Source organism: Chiroxiphia lanceolata, chromosome 8 (genome assembly GCF_009829145.1).
Source record: "Chiroxiphia lanceolata isolate bChiLan1 chromosome 8, bChiLan1.pri, whole genome shotgun sequence".
Lineage (NCBI taxonomy): Eukaryota > Metazoa > Chordata > Aves > Passeriformes > Pipridae > Chiroxiphia > Chiroxiphia lanceolata.
Genome location: NC_045644.1, coordinates 23,633,647 through 23,660,695, shown reverse-complemented (window position 1 = coordinate 23,660,695; position 27,049 = coordinate 23,633,647). Strand labels below are relative to the sequence as shown.

General features: G+C 37.6%; 1 protein-coding gene across 1 annotated transcript in view; it reads right to left on the bottom strand.

The window, feature by feature from the left end:
• Nucleotides 1-23,958: 23,958 nt before the first annotated feature.
• Nucleotides 23,959-27,049, bottom strand: part of LRMDA (leucine rich melanocyte differentiation associated) — a 645,824-nt gene continuing 642,733 nt past the window's right edge. The window contains exon 7 of the mRNA XM_032694727.1: nt 23,959-25,208. Coding sequence (XP_032550618.1) covers nt 25,129-25,208 — 80 coding nt within the window. The 3' untranslated portion in view covers nt 23,959-25,128. The remainder of the gene's footprint in view (nt 25,209-27,049) is intronic.

Sequence of the window (27,049 nt, the reverse complement as noted above, 5' to 3'; positions counted from 1 at the left end):
GGCAAAACCTTCCTTGTAACAAATTCAATAATGAATTAACGCTCAGATTTGTGTTGTCTAAACTTAGGCCTTCCGAAAATCCAAAGGATATGAGGATCAGAGCACTTCTGAATGAAGGTGAAACATTTGAAAATATCAGGGTAGGAGATGTAGCTAAATGTGTTTCTTTTCTTCCCAATTTATGAGCTTAATATTCTTAAGGCCATTGTGTGGCTATGGTGACCCTAACCAATAGCAAAACTGAAAAGAAAACAGAAGAAAAGGAAATTAAGGAGCACAAGGGAAGAAAAAAATGCAGGTCCTCAGCACTGGTAAATTCCTGGAGGTCTGTTATCTTCTGCTTACCATGAGACAGCTGCTGACAGTCAGACAGTGGGAGAGGAGGACAAGAAAAGAGTTCATCCATTTCAGGGCTTGCCAAACAATCCTACCACCTTCTGTAACTGAGCACTTCTTAGTCCGGCTCCCCGCAGTTTGTGTACATTCAGCTTTTCATTTTCAAGTGTTTCCTTCACCAGTCTCTGCAAAGCCCACTCCATCCCACCCCCAACTTTCAAACCCAGGGAACTGATGTGGGAGGGAGAGAGCACATTTCCCTTTGTTGTGGATTTCTCCCTACAGAGAAACCAGTTTAGCAGGTGGTAGTACGCCAGACCTTTTCTTTTTTTCTTTCTTTTTCATTTTTTTTTCCCCTCTGATGCTAAGCATGATTTACAGGCCTGAGTTATTATTTATCATTATTCATTTTCTGTCACCAGTGCATTGAAGGTTAATAGAAATGCCAGCATGCTCACTGATTTACTTAGTAAAATATTTGTTCCAAGGTTTAGGTCAGATGATTGGTGTCTGAGCGAGCTTCAGGTTTATGCATTATGAAAAGCAAGCTGACTTGACCTTGAGCCACTAGCACTAGCACTATATATTACTTTAGTGGAGTGACCTTCAGAGACCCAAGACACACTAGATGTATTCAACACATGTTTTCTTCTCCCATACTACTGACATTGTATACATTCCAGCTGAACTTATGTAATGTAAGATGATACTCACTTTTCATCTAATGAATTTGAGTAGGATAACACGTTCAACTAAAACCCCCCACCTTGGAGGTAACAAACTACCTCTGAATCCCAGACGGACTGAGACTCAGCAAGTACTTCAGGCTAATTGACACACTTTGTCACACAGAGCATCCAGTTCACCAACCCACACAGGATGTAGAGGGCCTGATTCCGAGATTCACCACCCTGATACAAGTCAGGAATCCAATGTCAATGGGATTAAGTGAGAAAAATATAAAGCCCATGGGTGAAAATTCACAAACTGGCAGGATTTATGCCTGGATTATGATACTACTTAATATCTGAGTTAAAGAAGCATAATCCAGCCCTACATGTCCCCTCTTTCTCTCCTGTGTAAATAGACTCCTTAGTGTGGCTTGATGTTGCCAGACAAGAATAAATATACGCAAACAATGGTTTTGGAAACTATTTCCTTACCCTTGATTTTCACATTGGCCCAGTGTTCTTTCTATTCTCACTTGTGCAACAGTATATAAGTATCTTCAGATGATTTCTTTTTGTTCTATTTTTCAAACAAACAATGACCACTATAACCAAAATGAAAAATCTTAACAATGCTGAGATTTAACATTATTAATTTGAAAGGCTCTCAGTTTGTTGTCAGCTACACTGGGAAAAAGCCAGACTAATTCCAGAGTCTTTAGTGGATCTACTCCAGTTTTTCATCAGCAAAAATAAGACCAGAATTTGGCACAATATCAGTATGTATTTTTTTCCAGCTTCACTTTAATTCTTCCCAGGTATCAACCAGAGAAATATCATCCCTAAGAAGAATTAAAAGCAGAACCTTTTGCCTCCCTACCCTATTAGGACAGAAACACCTTCTTAATTTTTCACTTCCCCCATACATGACATTTTGAGATAGCTGAGATTTATATAGGCAGATTTGGCAGCCTTTTCATATTTACTTACACTCAGAGATAAATCAAATCCAGGGCACTCTCTCCAAGAACAAGTTATTTGTTAGCTGACTAAGTATGTGTTAGTGGATCAGACATAGGAAAGGTATTTCTATTATAACTGTGTTGTTTGGCTATGATTTACTGTGGAACATGATATTATTTTTCATTCTTGATTATACAGTGTATTGTCTTATTGTCTTACGTATTTTAACATAGTTACTGGAAAGGGCAGAGGGAGAGGGAGGTGGTTTGGTGTTTGACGTATTAACTGAAGGAAAGAAACTGAGCCCCATCAGCAGGAGGAGAGAAAATTTAATCCTGCTGTACAGTCAGGAGCAATTAACCTCACCTGTGCTCTGCCAAGAAAAAAAGGCATCTCAAGAGAAAACATGGGTGAAGTTTAAATTTTTTACTTGATATCTGCATTAATCCTGCAAAAGTCCCTGAAACGAAAATGTTTAAACACTCTGAGTAGTAACTTAACACCCTTCTACCCTCCACTCTGAAGAACTGGATGACTGTAACATCATTATATTCTGACGATGTGCTAATTCTTTTCTTATACTTGGTTCTTACCTCAGAGTAGCGGATTCCTCTGCCATAAGCAGAGTCAAAATTTCCTCAAGACCACATCTTTTTCTTCTTTCATTGAAGCTAACATTGATTTTTCAACCAGAGAAATGCAGGACTGCTGTTTCCAAGAATTCAAATTGTGGTGAGTTACTCCTCTTTTAAAATAAAACATGAAAAAATTTATGACTTCTGTAGCAACATTAGGAGGGATCTTGTGGAGAGGCACAAGATTGGTGGGATTTGAAGCTTTCCTTCAACAGCTAAGAAAGTGAAAGCTATTATAAACCTAATATGAAGTCCAAAGGCAGAATTTTGGTGATGATGCATAATCTCATAGTAAGACTATCATAGATGCACATCCTCTTTAGCGGAGAATTGTGTAAAATAAAACAAATTGCAGCATTTATTAATATATATCCTTGAGCTCTCCAAGGAGCCTACACCATCAGCATCAACAGAAGTGTTAACATCATACCCCATAACTTAGCTGGTACAAAGTCTGGTGCTTTGGTAGACAACAGTCCCTATGTGCTGCAGTAGACAGCATTATACACACATGCCTCCATTTCCTCTTTCTTTTGCTTCAGTAAGACTTATGTACCTCCTCTTTTCAGCCACGATATGTGCTCGGTTTTGCTGTTATAAGTAACTAGCGTGCTCTTGATTAACCTGTTCTGTGTTTCCTTCTCCCCTTGATCAGTTTCTTACAGTTTCAAGAGCATTATTCGGATCTAGAAAGACTCAGAAAAGTAGAAAGGTATATATACCAAGAACCAAAACATTTTTAAGCATGCCTATCTTCCAAAGCCATAAAGTATGATAGATGCTTTAAAGCTAAATGAATGTTAGTCTGGCTGCTGAAGACACCACAGAAGATAAAACACTCCTCTCAATAACAGAAATGCTAGAGAGAAACTCATATCCTGTGCGCTCATCCCATATTATTTACTGTTTCTATTAAAGCCATTCAGAAAAATCCCTTCAGAAACACTGCTGTATGAACTCACATGAAAAGTCACTGCCCTCCCAAGCTCGTGCTCCAAAGAGAATAATATTAGTTCCTCAGTTCCAAGTTAAGTACCTAATGAAGGCCAGGTTTTCAAACCCTCAGAATCAATTTTTGTTATATGTACAATCAAATTTCAAAGATCTAGATATGCTGAACTAATAAGACTTTTTTTTAATCATCTGTCCTCCCCTGCTCACCCTTCCCATCCCTCCTTTGCCCACCATCAGCCTGGCTTCTTAATTAGCTGCATGATAGAGAACTGAGTTTCAGAAAAAATCTGTCATTGTTTGGACATGATGGGCCCTACTGACAAGTTAGATCTAAGAAATGCAAACAGTGATACAGCAAAAGAGGATCTTAGGTAAAAGGCAGAGAAAACTCAACTCTGATATGAATGGCAGCTTATTAGACCTAAAGGAAAGAGGAGGAGTATGTTTAAAAATTTACATGATTATGTAAATCAGTCAGCCAGTAACGAAAACAAGTAACTGAAAATCACATTAATTATATTGATGTCTGTGAAACTCTTTCATCTACCTACTGAAGCTGAATTCTTGCCCCTTCCCCACCTTCCCATTTCTCTGCATTGCATTACTCCACTAACACCACTGCTATGTTTGTGATTCAGACATAGAACACTGTACTTTTGAATCCCCCAAGCTTGATCCAAAAGGATGCTTTCATGATAAAAACTTGATCATTATTGCATACAATCAGCCCAAGTTCATTAAGTTATAATGTACACTTCCCACGGTCTCAGTAGTAAATAGCCATGACAGCTTGGAATTTTAGTGTGCAACTTCAAGCAACAGATTAAAACACATAATACCCCGACACAAACAGGATAAAATTAGATAATATCTCCCATCTTGAGCTAAACCAAGGTGCTGAAGTCATTGGATTCTGCACTTCACTTCTGCAAAAAGCTATTTTCAGACATTTAGAGGATAAAGGAGCAACAATATCTAAGTAAGTAGTGCCATTAGTTTACCCTGCATTTGCCTTTCAGGACTACAAAATATCTCAAGGATTTTCACTTCTTTCTTTAGTAATCATTAAAATATACCTAGTAAAAATGTTTGTTCAAAGCCATTTAAGAATAAAATAAAAACTCCTCCCGCATTTTTGTTAGAAGTACGAGAGATGATATAAGACATCTTCGGTAATATTAATTGCTTTTTGACAACTCACCCTCCTGAATAACTGGAAATCTGTTACTTGTTTCAAGCACAGTAGTTGCTCCCTTAGCCATAAGTTTCCTACAGTAATATCAACGATATTGGCAGTTAGAATAAAAAAACTGAATTATTGGGGTGGTATTGCAGATGGAAGTGGGTAAATTACATTCATTTAACTTGACATTTCATGTTAAGTCACTTTTCTTGTTTAAAAAGTTCACTTAACCAGGGAACTGAATTTCCCCAAAGCAGAGGTCAGTAGAAATTCTGCCGACCACATGGCAATACTACCCACTAGAGCACTCTTTCCAGACTAAATCAAATTAATTTTACCTTTATACTTGAAATCATTCACACAGGGAAAACATTGCCACCTCCTTTCCGTTGAAGAGAAAGAACGCACTGAATTATCTGGGGCATGAGAACAGTGAAGTACTTTCACTAGAAATGCAGAAGCATAGAAAAGAAAATGATGACAGCAAGACTGCTGAATGGCTACAGAGTTGACCACAAAGATTCTGCCAAAATCTTACTGCTACTTTTTGAAAAACTTCTGTGAGCAGAAAAAGGGGCATCATTTGAAGCAAAACTGAGTTTAATTTATCTACACTGTATTTTAACTGAGGAAGTATTGTTTAAACACAGCTCCTTGTTTTCAAGCCTTGCTGGGCCACAGAGCAGAAACAGGATACAGTTCTTAATGAGATGTGAAACAGATGGTCTCTCCCCTCAATAATACTGAATTTCCATCACCCTTTCTTGCAGACAATCTCCAAGTATTTAAGAAGACCTTAAAAATGCGTTAATATGCACACCACCTTTGCGAGGTGAGTGTTCTCTGTCCCTCTGGCCTGGGGGAGCCATGATGACAGACACAATGATTTCCCAGCAGTCACTCAGCAGCATCCCTGTAGCAGAGCTTGGAAGGGAACCCAGCTCTCCCAGCTTTGCACCACTGCACACTTGGGCTTTGCACACCACAGATCACTCCCACTCTTTCTGCCATTCTTCCTGGTAAGACACTGAGCTGTATATCCAAAATCTGAAAGCCTTTGTTCCTTAAAAGCTTGATTGAACTAATTATGGCTCTATTGTCATGGTCTGAAATAATGTAGAGACACAGCAGACAGTTTCTGGTTTTAAGTATGGTAAATGTCAGTGTTTATGTTTTTGTTAGCTGTCCTAATTATCGTATGTCCTCTAAAATTCTCTGTTGTAATTACCACTCACCATACTGACACCTACTGCTAAGGAGGGAGCTGATCAGCTGCAGGATTTCTTTATTCCTGGACCCAGCCAACAAACTGCATGTGACACCAACAGATGTTTCTGGTTTTAAAACAGTGGGAACTTCATGAACTGTTTTCCCCAACCTCCCAGGAGTAAATGCCACCATAGTCGAAAACTTGGAAACATTTGTCAGGCTCTGAACAAAGCTGTGAACGAATGCTACAGTAATTTACTACTTCTATAGCCCATTTTTAAAAAAAAAGAAAGGACAAGACTACAGAAAAGACCATTAGCAAAAGCAGTACTGTGGGGGTTTTGCCAGTACAGGCTTTGTGCTATCCACATCTGTATTACAGCACATGGAGAAACAGCTAAGGAGAATATCACTCTAGAGAGTGTTTGTAACTTGGTGTCTTTTGTAAGGGAATGCCCATTAACTCACAGGGCTGTTCTGAATTGTGTTTGCAGCATAAAGGGAATAGCTTGGCCCAGATTCCATAGCTGTAACAGTACAGGGAGAGGGAAGAAAAAATCAATAAGTTCAGTGTAAGCAAGTCAGAGCAACCTTTAAAATAATAAGACAAATCAATTTATTTCACAAATGTCTTTATTTCCAAATGCCATTGTTTGGTACTTTCTGCTGTCATTGCCCATGACATTTGAGAAAACTTGGCTCTTAGTCATTTAGGTGCAGCAGAAATTATCATGTAACAGCCATGTGAAAAGATTATACATTCACCACAGTGCAGATCTGCCGTAACAACCTTGTCCTATGGGGTAAAGAGTGTTTAGGAGGCGGGGGAAGGCAAGAAAGACAAGTTTTAAATATGGACAGAAAAGCCCTACTTTATTGCTATATACAATGAAAAGTAATTATAGAGAAAAATGAAAGCTGCTTCTTGCTGTTAGCAGGAAGAATAAGGGAATTCTGTTCCTTTTTAAAGCTTGGAGTCCATTTTGATATAATTGGTTCCAGAATTATTTATGACATTAATTGCTGCATTATCGACTGCCTGTCAGCTCTTCTGGCAGTTAGTCCATCTTTCTTACCACAGAAAGCCAGCTCAGCCCAAACTAGACTGACAAGCTAATTATACCCATCTTCCCCTTCAATGACAAATGCTGCTCATCGGAAACCTTTCTAGAAATAAGCTTTCATTCTTTCCCCTTTTTCCTGAGCCAGACACAACCAATATCTCAAGGTACAGATCACAGCTGAAACTCTGCTCACAGGGCTATTAGCTCTGAACATCTCACTTGAGCCAAAAAACCTAAGCATCTTATGTTATCAAACTGTATGTCATTCCCTGATGCTAGTTTTCAGTGGATGTGCACTGGGCCATAGCTGTCACTCAGAGCTGTGGCAGATGGAAGAAACCTGACTGCATTAGCTGGGCCCTTCTTAACAGCTGAGGCAGGACTCTGACAGCCATTCCAAGGCTCAGAAGAAAGACTTTGTATTTCCCTCATGTAAACTTCCAGAATCAATATTTTACAGCTTTTATTTCCCTTTATTCCACAAATGGAGGGTGACATTGCCCAGAAAAAAAAAGTGTTCCTTTAGAGTAAGGAAATTGGGAGTATTGCTTTGAGGGGAAAAACATCCTGGAAATGAGGGGAAATTCCAGAGGAAAAGAAATTACCTGGTCAACACAACACTGTCACCTCCATTGGAGCCCAGGATCACATTAAAGCAGCCTGTTGCCCTGGATGCTCACCTGTTCAGGGCCGCTGTGCCGTTGTGCTGCTGTAAACTCTTATGCACCATATAACTCAAAGCCAGTTCCTCTCTTCCATTTTCCAATATTTTATATATACAAATATTTATTATATTTTGTTTCTGTATGTTATTTGCAACTATAAGGGATTTAAGCATCTCTGGGTTAGTTTGGGGGGTTGTTTCTTTTTTTTTTTTTAAAGGATTAGACCTTAGAACACCTACACTGTGATAATTCTTATCAGATTTAGGTCCTGTTTACGTAGAGGCCAGAGTAGTAAACATTATGATCATCAAAACACCAACTTCATATGCACTCCTCAGTATCTATTGATTTGCCCTTCAGTTCACTTCTTTTCCTGTTGAAGAATTCAAAATGGATGTAGTGGCTGGTAAGAGGAAAAAGCCCCAGCATCTCTTCTGAATGGAAACAACCATATATGTACCATATATATACTATGCACAGACTGAATCTCAGTCTGGCTTTTTCAGAACAAGGTTCAGCATTACAATTCCTATTAGCAGACACCCCCTCACAGGTGGTCTCCAAATAAAACCCAAATACTGAATTATACCTCTGCCTAGACGAAGTCCTTTCAGATCAGAGGCAAGGGATGTGCTGGCAGTACAACTCAAGATAGCTAATCTCACCACTGCCTAAACCTGCTATCCAATGCACTCAATCTGACAGCTATCAGCAGCCAAAATTTACTGGAATTGTACTATGCATTTCAGCTAAATAAAACTGAGGTCAGTGTTTCAGCAGGCCTGTAGTGAAAAATGGCCATGCACAGTGCAATTGCTGTGTTAACTTTTCATTTTATGCAACAGCACAGTAAGAAGTTACACGGACTTAAAAAAATGGTAAGAATGCCAGTTAAAATGACCACAGGGCTGCCTTGATTTTCATCCTGTCCTTTTGTATCCTTATTTCAGAAAATACTTGCAGTCCCTTGCTTGAACTGAACAGGCTCCTGGTGTCGTTTTTTTTTTTTTTTTGTGAATACCAAGTTGACAAGCAAAGTGATGGTTGTACTTAAGAGTTTCGTGCTCTTTACACTTTTTCTAGGTAAATTCTATGGGAAAAGCAGCAGACAAATTGAGTCTGAAGCTTTACAAATTGGCTACTTAAACCACTCCACACCTATAAATTGTGCAGTGCTGTAGGTTATCTTTCTTTATACACTATCCTTCATGACAACAGGACCTAGAGGAGAGAACTGAGACCTGATAAACAGATTAACTACATGCTAAAATATTATGGAGCAAGTAAGAAGCAAGGAAGATAAGTAAACCATGTGCTCAGTAGATGATGCAGCAATATTTGTGTCAGTATTTTGTGCTTTTCTGTAGCACATTACACACTTGCGAACAGAGAGCTACTGCATTTATGGGATTCCCAAAATTTTGAACAGATATATTTCCCTGGTTCTTTGAAAAAACAAAGACCCAGGGAACTACAGGCTAGTCAGTCTTGCCTCTTCGCTTGACAAAATCACGGAGCGGATCCTCCTTGAAACTATGCTGAGGCACATAGGAAATAAGAAGGTGATTTGTGACAGCCCATATGATTTCACCGAGGACAAATTGTGCCTGAAAATGTTGATGGCCTTCTGTGATGGGGTGGTTAAAGGAAGAGCAAGAGACATCATCTACCTGGGCTTGTGCAAAGCATTGGACACTGTCCTGCATGACATCTGTGTTTGGAGAGATGTGGATTTGATGGATGGGCCACTTGGTCATTAAGGAATTGGTCAGATGGTTGCAATCAAAGAGTTGCGGTCAACAGCTCAATGTTGGAGACCATCGGTGAGTGGCATTCCTTGGGTCAGTATTGGGATCAGTGCTGTTTAATAATTTTGTCAGCAACACTGACAGTGAAACTGAGTGCACTTTAAGGTCCCTTCTAACCCAAATCATTCCATGATTCTATGATTTTTCTACAATTTTCAGAATCAGAGCGGCTGTGACAACAGGATCTCTTGAAAAGTTAGGAAATGTAAACATGGTGATTTCACTTTGATTCACAAAAGTATGTGCAATATATTCTATTTCTGCATACTTTGTAAGGTAATTTTAGTTCCAGATCATGATCATATTAAACACAAATAAAACTAGAGTGAAAACAAATGACTACTCATGTGCTTCAAGTAAACTCTGTGAGATGTAAATTGTTTATAAATGCAGCAAGATTCCTTTTTTTTCCTTAGTACTTGGCATTCTGAGAGCATGTAAACCACCAGGAAGTGATTATTAATACAACATATTATAACTCTGCAGGTTTTGTTATTGCTGACTAACCCTAGACTTTTTTCCTTATAATTTATCATTTTTTTCTATCATCATAGTTCAGCGTAGCTGATAGAAAATTGCCTACTTTTTTATATTCCACTATTGCAGTGGTCTTTATAAAACTTATTCACATTAAGCACTAAACATGTGTGAAGAACACTAAATATTCCAAAAGAGAAAAATTTGTTTTCCTGTAAAACCATCAGTAAATATATAAAGTAATACTCAGCCTGTCAGCATTTCTGCCCAATAACATAATGAGGTGATAAGTTACTTTAAGAGCACTAAGAATAATAGCCTACTGGGTTTTAATTTGTTGAGGTTAAATGAACAGCCTTATGCTTTAAAAGAGTACCTTCCACCACCAAAATCAGCATTAACTTTAAGGACTCATTGACAGCTGAAATAAAGTTGCTAGGGCTTGTATACTGCTGACCTTGATAGCTTTTTAGTTTAAAACATTTTAAAGGTACATGTACAACAACATTGGTGAGGGAGAAAAAAAAAAGAATACAAATGCCAGGAGATCTAACAGAAGCAAGATGCATTTGGTTTTGACTTCTAATTAATCAAGATAACATCTCTTTCAGCCATTAGACAGTAAAATCAATAACTTGGGCAGTCTGACTGCCACTTAGACTTATACACCAACACCTATTATTGGCAAAACTGTGATGTATTTAACCATTTCATCCTTTATTATATTAAAAAAGGTAACCAGTCACTGTGAGAGAGTACAGGAAAAAGTCCATCACCACAGTATGTTACTACCTATTCACTGGCATATTTCCCACAAAGTGTACCCCCAGATGATCCTCGGTGAAACCTTTTGCTGCTCCTTTCACTGCTTCTTTCCCTTACTGAAGTGACTGCTATAGAAATAAATCACAGCAAGGCACCCCAAACCTCAGCTGCATCACTACCAGTTCTCAAGGGAAACTGGAAATTTTATGCTTCTGCAAATCAGTGATATTCTGAGCTAAGCAGAAAATGCTACAAGTAATGCTGCTGTAATAGTGCTGCAGAAAAAGAAATGGCACCTGACCAGAACAAGAGGCAGATCTCAAAAATCATTATAGTGGTTTCATTTCAGAGGCAGGTTAAATAGATTCTTTTGCATAAACTGGCTATGGTGAGGTCCTGCAACCTCTTCCCTTGGTCAATAATCCCATTAAGTCTGTGACATTCTTACAAAAGTGCCAAATCCTGAAATATTTTCTCATTAATTCGCTCATTTTCCAAACAATATCATTGAATTTAGACTTTTAAGAAATGCATGCAAAAAATTCTTAATTCCCAAAAGAAGAAAAGATCTAGTTCATTTTATCTCATTTTAGGAACTCTTTCAGGGTTTGGCCCGTCTTAATTTATGAGACTTAAAGATGAAAAGTTTTTCTACAGCTGACATTTTGAAGGCCATGCAAACTTTGTAACTCTGCTTCTTTTCACTAGCCAGGCAACCAGGTCTGGTATCAAGAATGCTCAACAGATGACTAAAATTAGTAACTCCAGTCAGGACCTGCAGTTAAGGCTCCTCCATTAACCTATAGAATCTGTTCAACAAAGTTGGGACCTACTGATGCATAGCACAAGATTGTTTTCATTCCCCTTCCATAGGAAAGACTATTTTCCAACTGAACCTCTGTTGAACTACATTTACCACTGGAAGCCTTGACTTTACAGATTAAACACCTGAAGTCATTAAAAAAATTTTACTAGAAAGTAGAAGTCTAGGAAATGGTGGACATTGTGGAGTGGTCCCAAAAAACTAAAAAGGTTTGTTTGTTCTCATTCTTTCCCACACATTGATGATTAAAAAGATTCCTAGAAAAGACTGAGCCTTTGCCATCAGCATCGGATAAGCAAAGTGCAACATAGCTCAAGACATTAAATCAAATTATTTAGTAGATGCATATTTAAGAAGGACAATACAAATGGACCAGTAATTATGATATTAAAGTGTTTTCATGCTATCTTTGTCTTTTTCTATTCTTCACAGTGATCAGATGTGCAGTTAATTACACTTAATAATGATAATTATGGCTTTATTTTACAAAGCAGCAAATTAACTTAATCAGGCATTTCATAATGCATAGGATGATATGGAAAATATTACAGCAGAAGAGAAATATTTAAAATCAACATTGCTCTCTAGGGGTCTTTTGACTCATCTTCCTTTGCCATGCCACTAGTCTATTGTACGGTGTGGGGTAACTCCCATTAAGGCAAATGGGAAATCTCTATCCTACATAAATCCTCAGAAACTATCTGGCAAAAATCTGAGTTTCATTTTCAGAGAGAACTGATGAACTTATATTGCTGACAAGTATGCAAACATCCTGCAATGACACAAAAATGAGTGGATAGAATCCAACATGATAATTTGAATAAAGAGTCTCTGTTCTACACTTGAGTTTCTTTGAGATGTTAGCTCATTTATGAAGGAGAGAAAGAATAAATATGTCCTGTCTTCAGCAGCAAGGTGATGCACAATGAAGAAAGAAATTTAGGAATAAGCTTTCTGCCACAAACTTAACTCTGCCCCATGGAACACACTTACTACCAAAAAACATTACACACATACTTGATTTATGAAGGTTGCCAACTATAGCCAGCAATATTATAAAAACCATTTTAAAAAAATATTTTTCTACCCCTATGTCCTTTTATACTGTTCAGCACTGGCGTTATTGAAAAGAAGGAAGCATTGCCCATGCCTTTTCCCCTCTACACCTTCCCTCTTACTAATTTAATTTTCTGTTTTTACTTTATAAGTTCACTGTTTGTTGGAACATAATACATGCAAAAGCTTTTGTTGCAGGAGGAAGACGTACAGCCACATTTCCACAATCCAAGCAGCTTGACAAGAGGACTTTATGGTGTCACCAAAAAGAGCAAAGAATCTACCATCTCAGCTTACACCACACTTTCCCATTGCAAGTTTTTTTGTGCATCAATCTCCATGACACAGAAATGGTCCACAGCCTCAGCAAAACTATTTCAGATGTCATGCTCTGCCAGCAATAGAACCACCTTGTGCCACTGTAAATGGGGACAAAGGGATGTAGTTTGCCTCTCAAGATGCAACTTGACCTGTCACAGAATGGTATTGATTAACATTTCTGCTGTTAGTCAGACAAGGCTTATTTCCTCTGTAAAGTGCCATTAAGAGTGATATATTACCTGGATTTTGCTCTGCTATCCCTGCAGGACTCAACTGCAGATCTACCAATGCAGAAGAATTTTGCAGGTGAGCCCAGTGTTCCATGGAAGCTCCAATTTACCTCTTGCATGCAGAAAGGGCGGACCTTCAAGCCAACCTGTTTTCCCTTCATTAGTAGCATTGTGGGGAACTATCAGCCCAACACAGAGAGTCTCTGTGGGCAAGGCAGCACTTCTTTCTCTGCTCCTTGGAACACTGGTTCCTGATGCAACTTTCTCACTGTACTATGAACCTCACCGTTCATGGAACACCTCATGAACATACCCAATGCATAAGAAATAATGTGAAATGCAGATATTTTTCCTTCCAAGAGAAAGCAAGTCAATCAAATTTTAACATCAATATAGCCAGTATTAGGAATTTCAAAGAGAGAACCTCAATTCAGGTCTCAGCACACTAACTTGACTTCTCCCAAAGCTCCCAAATGTTTTATAATAGAGGAAAAAAGAAGGGGTCTTTTAGATATGTTGGTTTTGTATTTCTGACCTAATTAGAACTATACCAATATATGTTTTTTTTAAAAGGTTTTCAAGCTTTTGGATCTGCAGTTGGATGCAAAGATAAAGAGAAAAAAACCTTTTTAAAAAATATTTTTGAACTTCAGACAACAAAACAATACAACATTCCTTCCCAACACTGTGATGGATAGATAGGTGGTTCCTAATACATTTGTCAATAATCTAATAAAACTGTAGAAAAAATGTGTATATTAAACACATTCCTTCATTGAACCTTCTCTTCCACTGCCATAATGTCATGTATGTTTTATGAGCCTTTTTTAACATACAGAATGAAGGACTGTTAAACCCATGCTTGATTTGTCACTGCCTAGGTATCCAAAAGATTTGAGTAGAAACCAGTCCAATAGCCTGTAGGTACCACTGACTTTTTAATACAAAAGATTTTTTTTTTTTCAACTTGCCAGGGGATTCGCATTATCAGAGGCTGATTGTATTTGGAAAATGCTTAAATTGAATCCTCTGCATTCACCTCCCAGGCTGCTAAATGAAATAGTATCCCCTACGTTAAACTGGAAGTTAGATTAGGAGCAGGCACTCATCCACTGCAATCAATGACAAGCTAATGGGGCTGCTGACTATAAATTCTCTGGAAACCTAGATGTGAAGCTCTTGATTCAAGTGATCTGTGTTGCAGACCTTGAGCCACTGCAGATAATCAGTTTTACGTACACAAACTTTTTTGGGCCAGCGTTAGAAGGCATCCTATTTGAAAAAGGATGCCAACACAATAACTTATGCTGCCTGCAACTCAACTTACCAGGATGTAAAATATCCAGAGGCTGTACAATCAATAAATTATCAACTCCTTGGTACAATAATAATCACTATTGGCTGGATCCCAGGCTAGAATAAATAAATAACATGGGCCATGCATGGCAAGTTGCTTCATCGGTGGTTGAAGCCTTTTTGTCTTTATACGTTTTGATTATAAGGAGTATCTTTGGCAAGTCAGTGCTATTTCTGAGTAAACAGTTCATGTATTTGGGTCACCCTTAGAGAAAGCTTGAAAGACTTATCCTTCTGACTTGGGGGAAAATTGCAGAAAAAAAGGGTGCTGACCTCCTGTCTGTCTACTTGGTGGCTGGTAAATGTTAGCACAGCTTGATAATATCAATTAGACTGGGAAGCTTTATTTTAAGTTTTTTGAACTATTACTACTGCCTGTGTCCATTTGTCTTTTTTATTCTCGAGATGTGCTATGACAAGGATTAAATGCGACACACACCAAACTTTGAATGTCCTGCAGCCAGTTCCAATGGCTTGGATGCTGTCATTTCAAGCTACATCAGGAACAGTGGCTCAATGGCTGCATCTGTGACACATGTCAGAAACTTTTAAATGTCTGCTCTTTTTTTCATCAGGATGCTTCTGTATCTTAGCTAGGGAAGAGATGACATTTTGTGTTTGGGTGGAACTTGTTGTGGTTCCCTCTTCCTGCCTCCTCTAACTGTCAGCCTGAGTTTCCCCTAAACATATCAAAATACAGACAAATAAACCTTGTCATTTAGAAATATATTCAGTAGTAACCATGCTTGAAAACAATGTTTTAGGAGGAACTTGGGCACATTTTCTCATAGAATGATGAGCTACACAAAACACAGCGCTAGGCTATTTCTGACCTTTGTTATGTGCCGCCTTAGAAGATTGATGTGCACAACTCAGATACACATGAATCCCTTAACATTTCTGTTCTTTTTCCATTAAAGTGGAATAATTTGGCATATAAAATACACAGGGTACCAGGGTGTTTTTTTCAAGGTTTGGAAGAATTAACATTTTGATAAGAACACATAGTTTAAGGGTAGAAAATGGATCTGCTAATGGACACCAAAGTGTCTCAGTGCAGAACTCCAGGAGCCAAAAACGTAATTCAGAAGAAGAGAGCAGTCTTGTGTCATTATCATTCATTTAAAATAAAGCAATGTCATTTTTAAGATCAGATTGGGATTTCTTTGTCTTTCAAAATTAAAAAAAAAAAAAAAAAAAGAAAGCTTAAACTCTAGACTCCTTGATTATGACATTTGCCCTTTGGGTTTAATTGATATAATAAACAGCAATTTTTCTTCCTTTTCCCTAGGCAGTTCAAATTCTTCAGATTCTCCTGTACTTTTTTGTGACTGTGTATGGGCAGCCAAACATGTTTCACACAGTTAAACACTGTGTAATTTTACTCTGGGGCTCTCTTTGCCCATTTCAGCTGGCCATGTTTCAGCTGGATTTGAGTAGCATTTGGACTTAAACATTTTTTCTTCTTAAAATAATTATTTGAGCTCCTTGTTCAACTTATTTTTAAAAACATGAGAAATGCAATGGTGGTACGTGAGCTTGCACATATGTGCAAACATGCAGTTTAATCTTTTCTTTTTGAAAATACATTTTAAATTCCCTTCAAGTTCTAGAGGGGTACTGGAAGGATTAGCTCCTTTTTAGGGGAAGCATTCTGCCTGCTCACATCTGACTGTGAAGAAAGCTGGGTTCAGATGGAAGATGCTCATTATCAGAGGGTAACCTGAGACACTGCAGAGAGAATTGCCAAGACTTCAAGTACAATGCAGCCACTCTCTCTGGATGGATAAGCATTCCAGTCCTCAGTGCTGTGCCCAGCCTTTGCTGGGTACTCAACACACTGTGCATTCTACCCTGACATTTGTGGCCTCCATCTTCTTTGTTTTGGTTTTCCTCTAAGGCACTGCTTCCTGATGTATTTTATTGCTAGATTATAGACCATAATTCCAGACATAAAGATTCATTAACTTCTATTAAACTTCAGCTAAGTTATTTTAAAAGTGAATGCTTCTTCAGTTACCTTTTTCTTGGCTGCACTGAAGACTAAATGAAAAAGTTAATACCAAACAAATCAGAGAATCACATAACCAGAACTATCACTGCACACAGTCAAGAATTTACTTCAGCATTCCATATAATTAGGAAATCGGTAACTGAGTAGCAGAAAGAAATGTGAGAGGGGCCAGAATATATTTCATATCAACAGTTACACAGCTGTGTATTGTTTAGGACAAACAAGAATCCCAAACTTTTCATAGTGCTACTCTTCTCTGTGAGGATGAGGAGAGGTGGCCTATGAGAAGGAGATGAGATTAATAAAAAGAAGCATTCTGCAATCTAGCCAAGAACTACTATAATTTATGCAAGCATGGTACAGCCATGATTAAACAAGAAAACATAGCCACAGCTGTCTGTTGCACTTACAGAAATGCTTTCAAACACATGAGCAGCAATGATACAAATAAATAACTTTCAGAAAATATGGCATACCATGGCCTCAAATTCAAACTGCTCCGAAAAAGGACAACTGTTGTTGCTATTTATGTCAGAACACCCTTAAGGATAAATTTTAACAATGGCATTAACAGTGACATTTAGGATTTAGTTTTATTAAAAATAGAAAAGAAAAGAAGGTTTTAAATTTGGCATTTTGTATAAAATAAAACTAGAATGAGAACACAATTCTTTTGGTATGTTATTCCAGTAGAGCTGGGAATATTTTAGTTAGCTAAATCTAAGCATCCTCTCAGGTAAGGTTATATTAGATATATTATTCCACTAGAAAAAAATAGGACATATATTTTTATTTTAGTAACTTTTAAAAGTAAGCCACTGAAATAGGCACAAACTGAAACTACCTATCCTGTCTCATAGTCCTGAAACTTATTTTCCTACCTTTCTGTCAAACACTATTAGCACAGTCTGCAGGTCTAGAGTGTTTGTTCAGATTTCAAAAATTTCAGTGAACCTGGACTTTGAGGTAGGGAAAATGTGAACTTACTAAGCCTTAAAACCCAAATGGCAAATGTAGGAGAATGCCTTATAGACTAAATCCTTCAAGTTTTGATTTAAGTAAAAACACAGGTCAAACCGACCAGATGTCACTAAATGCCTAAATATAATTACTTTTGGAACAGATTATTATTTTTAAAAATAATATTAATTTCTTTTTGATATATAACAAAATGTTTCCACTGCATAATGTTCCAGAAATTTATCTATCAGCAGCTGCTTCAAAACTAATGAATCTGGGCTTCTTACTTAGTATGGGTGATAGACATTCATTCTTTACATCACATATTTTGTTTCCTTATGTCAAATGCTCTGCTTTAATATCTATTTTGATGCCCCATGAAAAAAAATGCAAACTGTTCCAGCATAAACCTGAACCTTGTGCTTGGTTTTGTATTGCCACTAGTTACTTCAGGTGCAAAAGTGAATGCGCAAATGGAGCAAAACATTCAACAGTACAACATCCTATTCCTGGCTTTGTTAATTTAAGGCAGACTGCTATTTTTTCCTTTTAAACTGGGTGTGCATTACTATATTTTGTGATATTTGCTCCTACTGCCATTGATGTTGAAAGCTTTGCCACTGACATGAATGGAAAGAGGATAAGACTTAGAATGTGCTTATGATATAAACTTGTGATTAACATTAACAGCTGGTAGGGGTGGTTTTTTTAATCTTAAGCCTCATAAATACAGCTGAAAAAGCATTTATCTGAAAGTGGAAAATGAAGGCTTAGCTAGAGCTGTGCAATCTTTTCGTAATGAAACCCAGAACTAGCCTGATTTGGGAGAGCTGCTAGAGGTTTGACATTCAGGCCGGTTTTGCTAACCCCTCAGTGAACATGGTGGATTTACAGATTCAGATGAAAACCACATACAGCTCAGCAGCGATTTTGGCTGAACAATGCTTTCAGCTTTTGCTCAAACTTGAAACTTATTGAGTGTGAACCCACAATAACCAAAACTTATAAGAAAAAAAAAAAAAGAAAGACTGGCATGAGCACCATGTGGACAGAAATCATGCAAGACTCTCAGAAATCCAAGTACAGCAAGCAGTAGCTGCGGGGGCAGATATGTTAGGCATTACACATGTTGAGTTCTCGAAGCTCCACCACCATCTGAATGGACAAAGAAGAGTGTAATCAGTGAAGCTCAAGTTAATCATATCAGGCACCACATGACAACTGTAGTTTATCCAGATCGTTTCCCAGTGCATTGACATTAGCATTGCCTTTTATAATATGTGCATTGTATAGTAGGTGGTGATTTGGTGGTTTGGGAAGTAGCCAAGGAAAGAGACTCAAAGTAGAGTGAACTTTCTTCCAAAATTGATGTTGAAATTTGGCTACCTGAAACACATTACAAGTCATGGTTAAATCAGTAGGGTATTAAAAAGGAAATGACTCTTGAGCAGAGAAGTTTTGCTTTTCCCCTCTCTTGCATTGTAATCCTCTGACCAGCCCTAAATCGACAACTAAGCTAAAGGAAATTAAAGAAAAGATGAATAAAAAAAAAATCTCAAGCTGGATCAAATTCATCCCCAGTGTAGCTTAGCTCAAGTAGAGTTAAATCAATGGAGTTCCACCAGGGATGAATTTGGCTTATTGTCAAAAGGAAATGAAGCAACTGTGCCCTCATTTACAGCTATCAACTTAAACAGAAATTTCATTATAAGGGAATTTCTGAAAACAATTCCTAGGTAAAAGAAAATTGCTAAGGTTGAACAGCATGTGTGTTTGAAAATTCCCTGAAGTCCACAACTGTCTGCTTACTTGGTTGATACACTGAACGCTGGCTAATTGAGTGCTCACATTGTTTCAAAGGCCTTATAAAATCAGAGTAAACTATAAAATGAATTGCAGATTGTCTTCAGAAATCTCCTTTCTTTGTTTTCCCTACATTGAATCTTAAATACTCAATTGCAAAAATAGTGCTAATTCAAAAGTAGGAGGGCAAGTGCAGATAAAAATGATGCCAGTAATATCAATTTTGGTTACCTTGGTATTCTTGATTTGATTTTCCCCATTCCAATGTAAAAGTAATGTAGAATTTCTTAAGCTGCACACTTCTGCCACTTATGTTCTCCAGAATACGATCTAAAGAGATCCTCTGAAGCTCCTCTCTATTTCCAAATAAAATAATCAATTAAAGCTTACATTTAATACTGTCATTTCCAAACAGATTCCTTCCTATATATTTTACTATAAAGCTATTATACCATAAGGATAATTTCTGTTCTAAGAGGATCTATGGAATTGTGGTTGAGATGTGAGATGATTTGTTATAAAAATTCTGGATTAAGATAAAACTAGGTTAAAAAAAACAAAACAAAACAAAAAACCAACCCTTGACTTTATAGTTTTCTTTTTTGAATTGGCAGCAAAAGTTTCAATCAGAATGCAAAATATTTGCAAGAAATTTTAAACTTGTGCTGGGAGAATGTTTTGAACACATTTAGAAACTTTGCTCTCACAGCCTAAAAACTGCATGTAATGTTATAATGTAGAATATAATTTACATTAAAACCTACAAACACAACTAAACCAGAACTAAACATATTTTCCAAGATGCTGTTCCCTTAAAATGCTGAGATGATGATGATATTTTGTGAATGTGCCATGGCCACGACTTAGCTTGTCCTTAAAAATATCTGCTCCTTGAAGGCTTGTGAAAATCCTGATCCGAACCCTTAATCTAATTGTCAGCAACTCTAAGCAAGGGTCAGCTTCAGGTTGACACCACCACCAGAGGCAAGTCCATCAGAGTCACCTAACCTAAAAAGGTAACTTTTAGAAAGATTCAGCTGCTTTAGTACTGCATATGGAAAGTATATTAATTCAGTCAGTTTTGATGAAGTAGGAGTGCTGACTATATCCCGAATGTTCTCACATAGCAAATGCCAAAGAAAATACTCTGAAGACTTCTTAAGGGCAGGTCATAAATCATTGGAAGAAGCCATTTTTTCTCAGGCCTAACTCACTTGTAATCCAAGGTCTTGGTAAGGTACTTGGATAATATTAGAAGTAAAATGAGAATTAACTCATTTTAAGTAAAACAACATTCTCTAACCAGCTAATGCCATGAGAGTGGCATAAGGAAATCAAAGGTTCTATCAGATGTTCACAATTACAGGCTAACTCCAAGAAGGCTCCAAATCAGGAGATATCTTGGGTCCTTCAAGCCATTTAGATGTGCTTATTTATATAACATTGAGCATCTGTCCCACAGAGTTTTAGCACAGGCTTGGTCCCATAGTAACATCTTTAAAGGCTTGTTTTATCAAAATCACATCTTGGTTTCTTTGTTTTATTCCCATTACTTGAAGTAGAAAGGACTGCAGAAAACAGATTTTAACTAACTAGCAGAAAAAGACTAGCCACTGAGATGTAACAGTTACCAGGTGTACATATAAAAACACTGAAAAAGCAAACTATGCATTTCAATTGTTACACTACAAGCAGTGAAGCAGAAATCTCACTTTAAAAACAAAAGAAGAGCACTTACCAATTTTTGCTATCACTTGCTTGCAGTGCAATGACATGGCAATTGAAGCAGACAAGGACACAGCTAGAGATCATTAGGAACAGAGGACAATAGCCAGAAAGCCATGCAAGACCCCTGACTTCATATCACCTGATTCACTGTCAGATTCCACAGACTGAACCTGCAAATGGATGCTTAGAAATCTATGTGTCAAACAAACAGACTCAATCTTGGCTATATGGTCACACTTCTGGAAAGCTGAATTTCATCTTTTTCTTTCACATATGCCAACCATTTAACAAAGCAAAAAGACAGACAGTTCTACACAGAATAAAGAAAATAAACTTTCCTGAACTGGGCAAGCAGAGACTCAGGTGCCAACTATCACACCACATAAAGAAGAAATATATGGTAAGACTCTGTGAGTCAGTATAAAATGGGTTGATTCAGAACCTTGCCACAAAGGCTGCATCTACAAAGTTTTGCTGGGGGCAAACATTTCCCAACATACTCATGTTGTTGGCAGGAATAAAAAATATTAATATATCCACTGGCAGCAAGTGAACCCTGTAATTTACAGAAAGCATTTTTAAGAGCACAGACAGGTTTGTTTCTTTCTTCTGACTTAAATGGGAGCAACCTTACACCAACATACAGCGATCTTTCAACTGCAAAGCAGATGCAAGGATCAAACACTCAGCAATCACATTCTGCTCAAAGAACCAAACGTATTAAAAAGTGAGCCTATCAGCCCTCCAAAAGTTAGTAACCCTAATTTTCATGGCTAATACATTGATTTCAAAGGGACTCACAGTTTGAGTAAGGCAAATACTAGAATAACTACTGTGAGAACCTAACAAAGGAAAAAGTGGTTTCAGTGGTAACATACTTTCAGTAATGCCATAAATCATTTATGCATGCAACAGATTCAATTAGAGCCCGTGTGCTCTAAAGTTAGGTTTGTGTATCCATAACAGCAGGATTTTCACTGAAGGTCATTCATCTTTGGACTTTCACTTCAACATTTCAGTTTGGATCTTTTTCTTGTTTTAATTATAAGATTAGGAATTAATATTTTCAATACATAAAGTTAGGAATGTGGTAAGTACAGCTTATATAGGTATCTCCTAGTAAAAGCATATCCTCCTAGTCTTCATTTGTGAAGACGTGATGTCTTCCAAAAGGCAAAGTACTGGTCATCACAAGACTGAACCTAAGACAGAAGTTTGGATAATTTTTATTTTTTTTAAAATTTTTAGTATTTGATTTAGATTTCAAACATTGTTAATTGTCGAGAAACGTCGCTGGTCAATTTTTTTCTTGTTGCAACATAAAGAACTAAGAATGTAGTGGTTCCTTTGAAAGATACATATTTTAAAACCTTGATAACTTTGTAGGCAAATCTATTTTTAATAGCCTAGTGAATCTCAAGAGGGAAAGATGTGTCATGTATGGAGAAGGGAGAGCAAAGGAGAAAGAGTGGAATCTCTTCTTAGATTACTTTGCTGCGACTTTCATCCTAAATGATAGTTCAGTTAAGAAATACAGGCACAGTTCCCACTGAGGAAAGAACCAAGTGTAGATAGCAGCCCCAGGTTTGAAAAGTTTACCATCTCTTAAAACAGAATTTCAGCAGAACACAGTTGAAAATAAAATGCTCCACATATCAAAAAAAATTATTTTAGCATAAACAGTAATAAGCACCCATACATGTTCTTAAATAATGTCCTAACACGTTAGTAAGATAAACTAATTATTCATAGATTATCCTTTTGATTTTCCGGAACCAGAAACACATTCAATATGAATTCCCTTTAAGCAAATTTTAATTAGGGTTTTACCATATTTAACTATAGGTATATAATCCCCCAAGTGAAAACAAAAACCAAAGTGGAAGACACTTTGTTCACATTTCCTTCCAAAAATATTTTTGCCTCCAAAGCTTTGCTAGGAAGAAAACGCTCCTGAAAATGATACAAATGGTTTTGACATTAGGAAAAGTAAACAAGCAAAATAAAGATGGAAAAATCATGCGGTCAGTTTGCAAGTGCTGTTTATTGTTTGAGGCAGGGTTAAAGCCTTTATAAAGACAAGAACATATATGCAACCAGACTGAAAGTGACATTAGGTTATTCCAAACACCCCTGCTCAGAACCCTGCTGCCTGTAACATTGCCATGGCCAAAATGTGTGGAAACTTCAAAACAGACAACACAATAGGAGCAAAGTAGGATTGCTGTTATTTTGGTAACCAAGAGAAATGACAAGTGCCCTAAATATTTCTAATTATATTTTTGATTAAAGAAAGAGGTGTGTAGTTTTCATTTATCCAATATCTCCTAGGACTTCCAAAGTGAATTGGCATTTCATTTGTAGTCACGTACGACATTAGAAGAGGCGCTGTAGGTGGCCAAAATGTGCTTTACAGACACCAATTTGCATGGCAAACGGCTCAGAGCTCAATTTGAACTCCAAGTGGTGTGAACTAGATTGTTCTACGTTCATCACTGATTTTAAGTATCTGTTAAAGATTTATTATAGACTTTCAGAATGAGCAAAGGCTTCCATTTACTGAGTAAAGCCTAACATGCTCAGCAGCAGCAAGCTTTCCTTTGGTACTCTGCCAGTGTCTCATTCTATTTCATCAGTCAAACCCAATTTCACAACTGACTTCAATGTCCAGTTCACTTCCACCTATAACACTAGCCGATAATAGACCCCCAAAGTAGGCAGTTTCTAAAAACTGCCATTTTTTTTCAACCAGGAAAGTGAATAAAGGCCACCAAGTAATTTTAAACAAACCAAGAACTGCTAGGTAGTGATAGCTCTCAACCGGGACCAACATGCATGGGTTTGGAATAGTCCAGAGGTCAGAATTTTTGCATATTCCTTGGACAATCCCATTGTATCCAGTAGCACTTAATATATGCATGAAGTATGGGATTTTTTTTCCACAGTCACGAGTTCATGATTCTAATATATCCAACCTCGTTATCAGAAAAGTAGGAAATTTGCCATGAATTTTTATTTTTGTGACTGAAAATTTGACAATAGCCTTTCCTACATAGACATCAAAAGGGATTATTCAGAACTTATCTCTCTATATTAGTAAAGCTGTTAATTATGTTAATTCTACCATTTACTTTTGTTGATTTTCTCCCCTCTGAATAATCCTATGCATCTGGTGGCAGATTATATCACTCCTTTTAGGAACTTTTTCCCCCCAGATTTAAGTATTTAATTCTAAACATAGTCCCTAAAAGTCAAAAATATCTTGTTCAACAAACCAGGAATAACACACATTGTTAATATCACTAATGAGAGCTTCTTCCAAGTATATACAGTTAAACTGTGCCAGAATTACAAAATGTTCACTTTTCTGAAGGTAAGAGTGAGTAAACGTTGAGATGTAATTTAAGAATTAGCAAATTTTGTTTGTCTGGGAAATTACTTAAATCTTTTTCCTTTGCATATAAACAACTATACAAATCAATAGTACTTTGCATGGCCAAAATATTTTCAGGATATATTTTTCCCCTGCTGAACGACAAAATAACCTGTCTAGGACCATTTGGGGGTGAGTGGGGGTCCTACCAAACCGTGAACGGATTTGTGTAGGCATGTATGAGATGATAGAAACACAAGCACTTAATTCACAGGGGAAAAAAATAAGAACAGATAAGGGCTTTTTCATCTGAAATTACAGCCTCCCTCTTTTATAAACACTTTGATATCAGCAGCCACTTTCTCTCAACAGGCAAGCCGGAGATAAACGCGCTGCGTTTGCGGAGGCGCCGAGCGCTGGAGCATGCTCACTGCAGCCCCAGGTGTGACCCCTGCTCTTCTGGAGCAGCAATTGGACCAGGCAATCCATCACTGTGCTCCTCCTGTCAGGCCGGGTGCTCGGCTGCAGCTGTCTGTCACACTGGTGGATGGAACCTGCTTAAAGGCAATCATGTCAATCTCTATGTGACTACTCAGACTAAGATAGAAGGATGATCTTGACAGGCTTGGCAAAGTCAGCAGAAGGCACTAGAGGACTTCAGTTACACGCTTAAAATTTAGATGCAATTTGTGCTTCTCATGTGGAGGGATCGAAGAGGCACCAAACAGCACTGTGTTTTATAGCTGGTCATCTCGGATGAATCTGTTGCCCTCGGAATGTTTTCCGTAGTAAATGTAGCGACATTTCCCCAGAATGCCTACAATAAAAACGAAATTAATTACAGTTAGGACTGAAGTGGCATAATATGCAATAAAGCACATAACTAGGGAAATTTGAAGGAAGGAAGGGAGCAATTTTCTCTTTTCCTGCAAAAGAAAGTTTGTGTATTTGAAATATTCAGTATTGCCATTTCAAACAGCAGTTTTGAATCCGCTGGGAAAACGTCTTCAAATACATCATGACCTATCCTGTTAAACATAAATCCACAAGTTTCTTCAAAATCAGAACTACATAACACTGAAACATCATATACTGCATTTTAAATCACAGCACCTCTCTTCTGCTTTTGAAAAACAGAAAGTCTGGGTTGAAGTTATATTTTGTGCTTTCTGCTCTGTCCCTGCTATTTATTTAAAAGGTTTTCCTGGTGAATGAAACCAAAAAGGAAAAAAACCAGCAAATAATTACAGTTTAATGTGGATCCTGGAAAAACCCTTTGAACTGTCACAGAGTCATACTGCAAACACCTAAAGCCATTCCTGCTTTCCAGTGACAGCGAACTGAAGTGACCGGCTGAAATCTACATTGGAAGTCATCAACAGACACGGGTTAGAACATTTAGCCCTCCAGACTCCAGCATACAAACAAACACTTAGTAAAAACATTTCCAAAGTATTTCTCAGAACACCATCACAACATCCCATGAGCAAGATACAATTATAATTATGTTACATATTGGCATATGGAGTATGCTTTCAAAAATTATCCAGAATACTGGTTTTGGGAAACAAGGTGTGTTATTCTCAGTGAGTACAGGCAGAAAGATGCTTGAGGAAGCCTTAACTGCTGCGGGTGAGACACAGGTACCTGCAAATCTCACTACCTTATTTAAAAGCATCCCCTCTGGTGGTACTAAGTGGTATGTGAAAGCGTAAGTTCACAGTCACATCCCACCTGAGAACATCCTCTAAGATGCTAAATTTTACTAGCAGAGTTATTCTTTGAGCCCTCACACATGTATAGTCAAATTAAAGTCATCTCCCATGAACAGAAAGAAGGTGGAAGGGCCTCCTCTACCTTGGGAGTGTCTTAACAGAGCAGTCACTCCGCAAGTACCTAGTTCACCTCTATGAGGGCAAACATAACCTACCCCAAAGGGGACAAACACTGCCTTACATAAAGGGTAAAGACAGGGGAGGAGCAAAGCCTCAATTCATTGTTGTTTTAGATTTCCAGGACTCACAGAGCAAATACTGTGCCCACCTGCAGTATGAATTCACTATACAAGCTTTTATAATCTGCATCCATTTTTTTCCAGTATAACATCTGTCAGATAAGATACTAAAGCTTTGGAAGGCATGGGTTGTGCAAGATTAATGCTCTTCTTTCTTTCTAAGGCATCAGGATGGTAACACATTCCTATGAGGGTGGGGAGAAAAATTGATAGGCCTGTCATTTGTTGTGAAAAACATTCTTCTTCAGGATAACACAGATGGGGACTATATGGTGCAGTGTCCAATCCCTTCGCCCTCCTCCATAGAGCTTTCTTCAATAATTTCAATTTCAATAATTTAAATTTCAATAATTTCACTAGTGGAGCAGTTTCCACATTCAAAGGATGATATTAGCATTCCTAAACAAGCATCTAATGAAAAACAAGATTTTCATCCCCTAAAAAGATATCCCAAGTCAGGCTGCAGCAGGCATTAGGTTGGTAACAAGGCCATTTAGAGCTCTAAATGCAAAGGATATGAGCAGTTTATTAATGGCATTCCTCAGACTCCTTTTTCGCTGGCATTGATAAAAGTCTTGTTTGAGGTCTGTCGCATTTCTTAAGGACTGGAAGCAAGACTGTTTATAGAGATGCTGGTGAGAGAG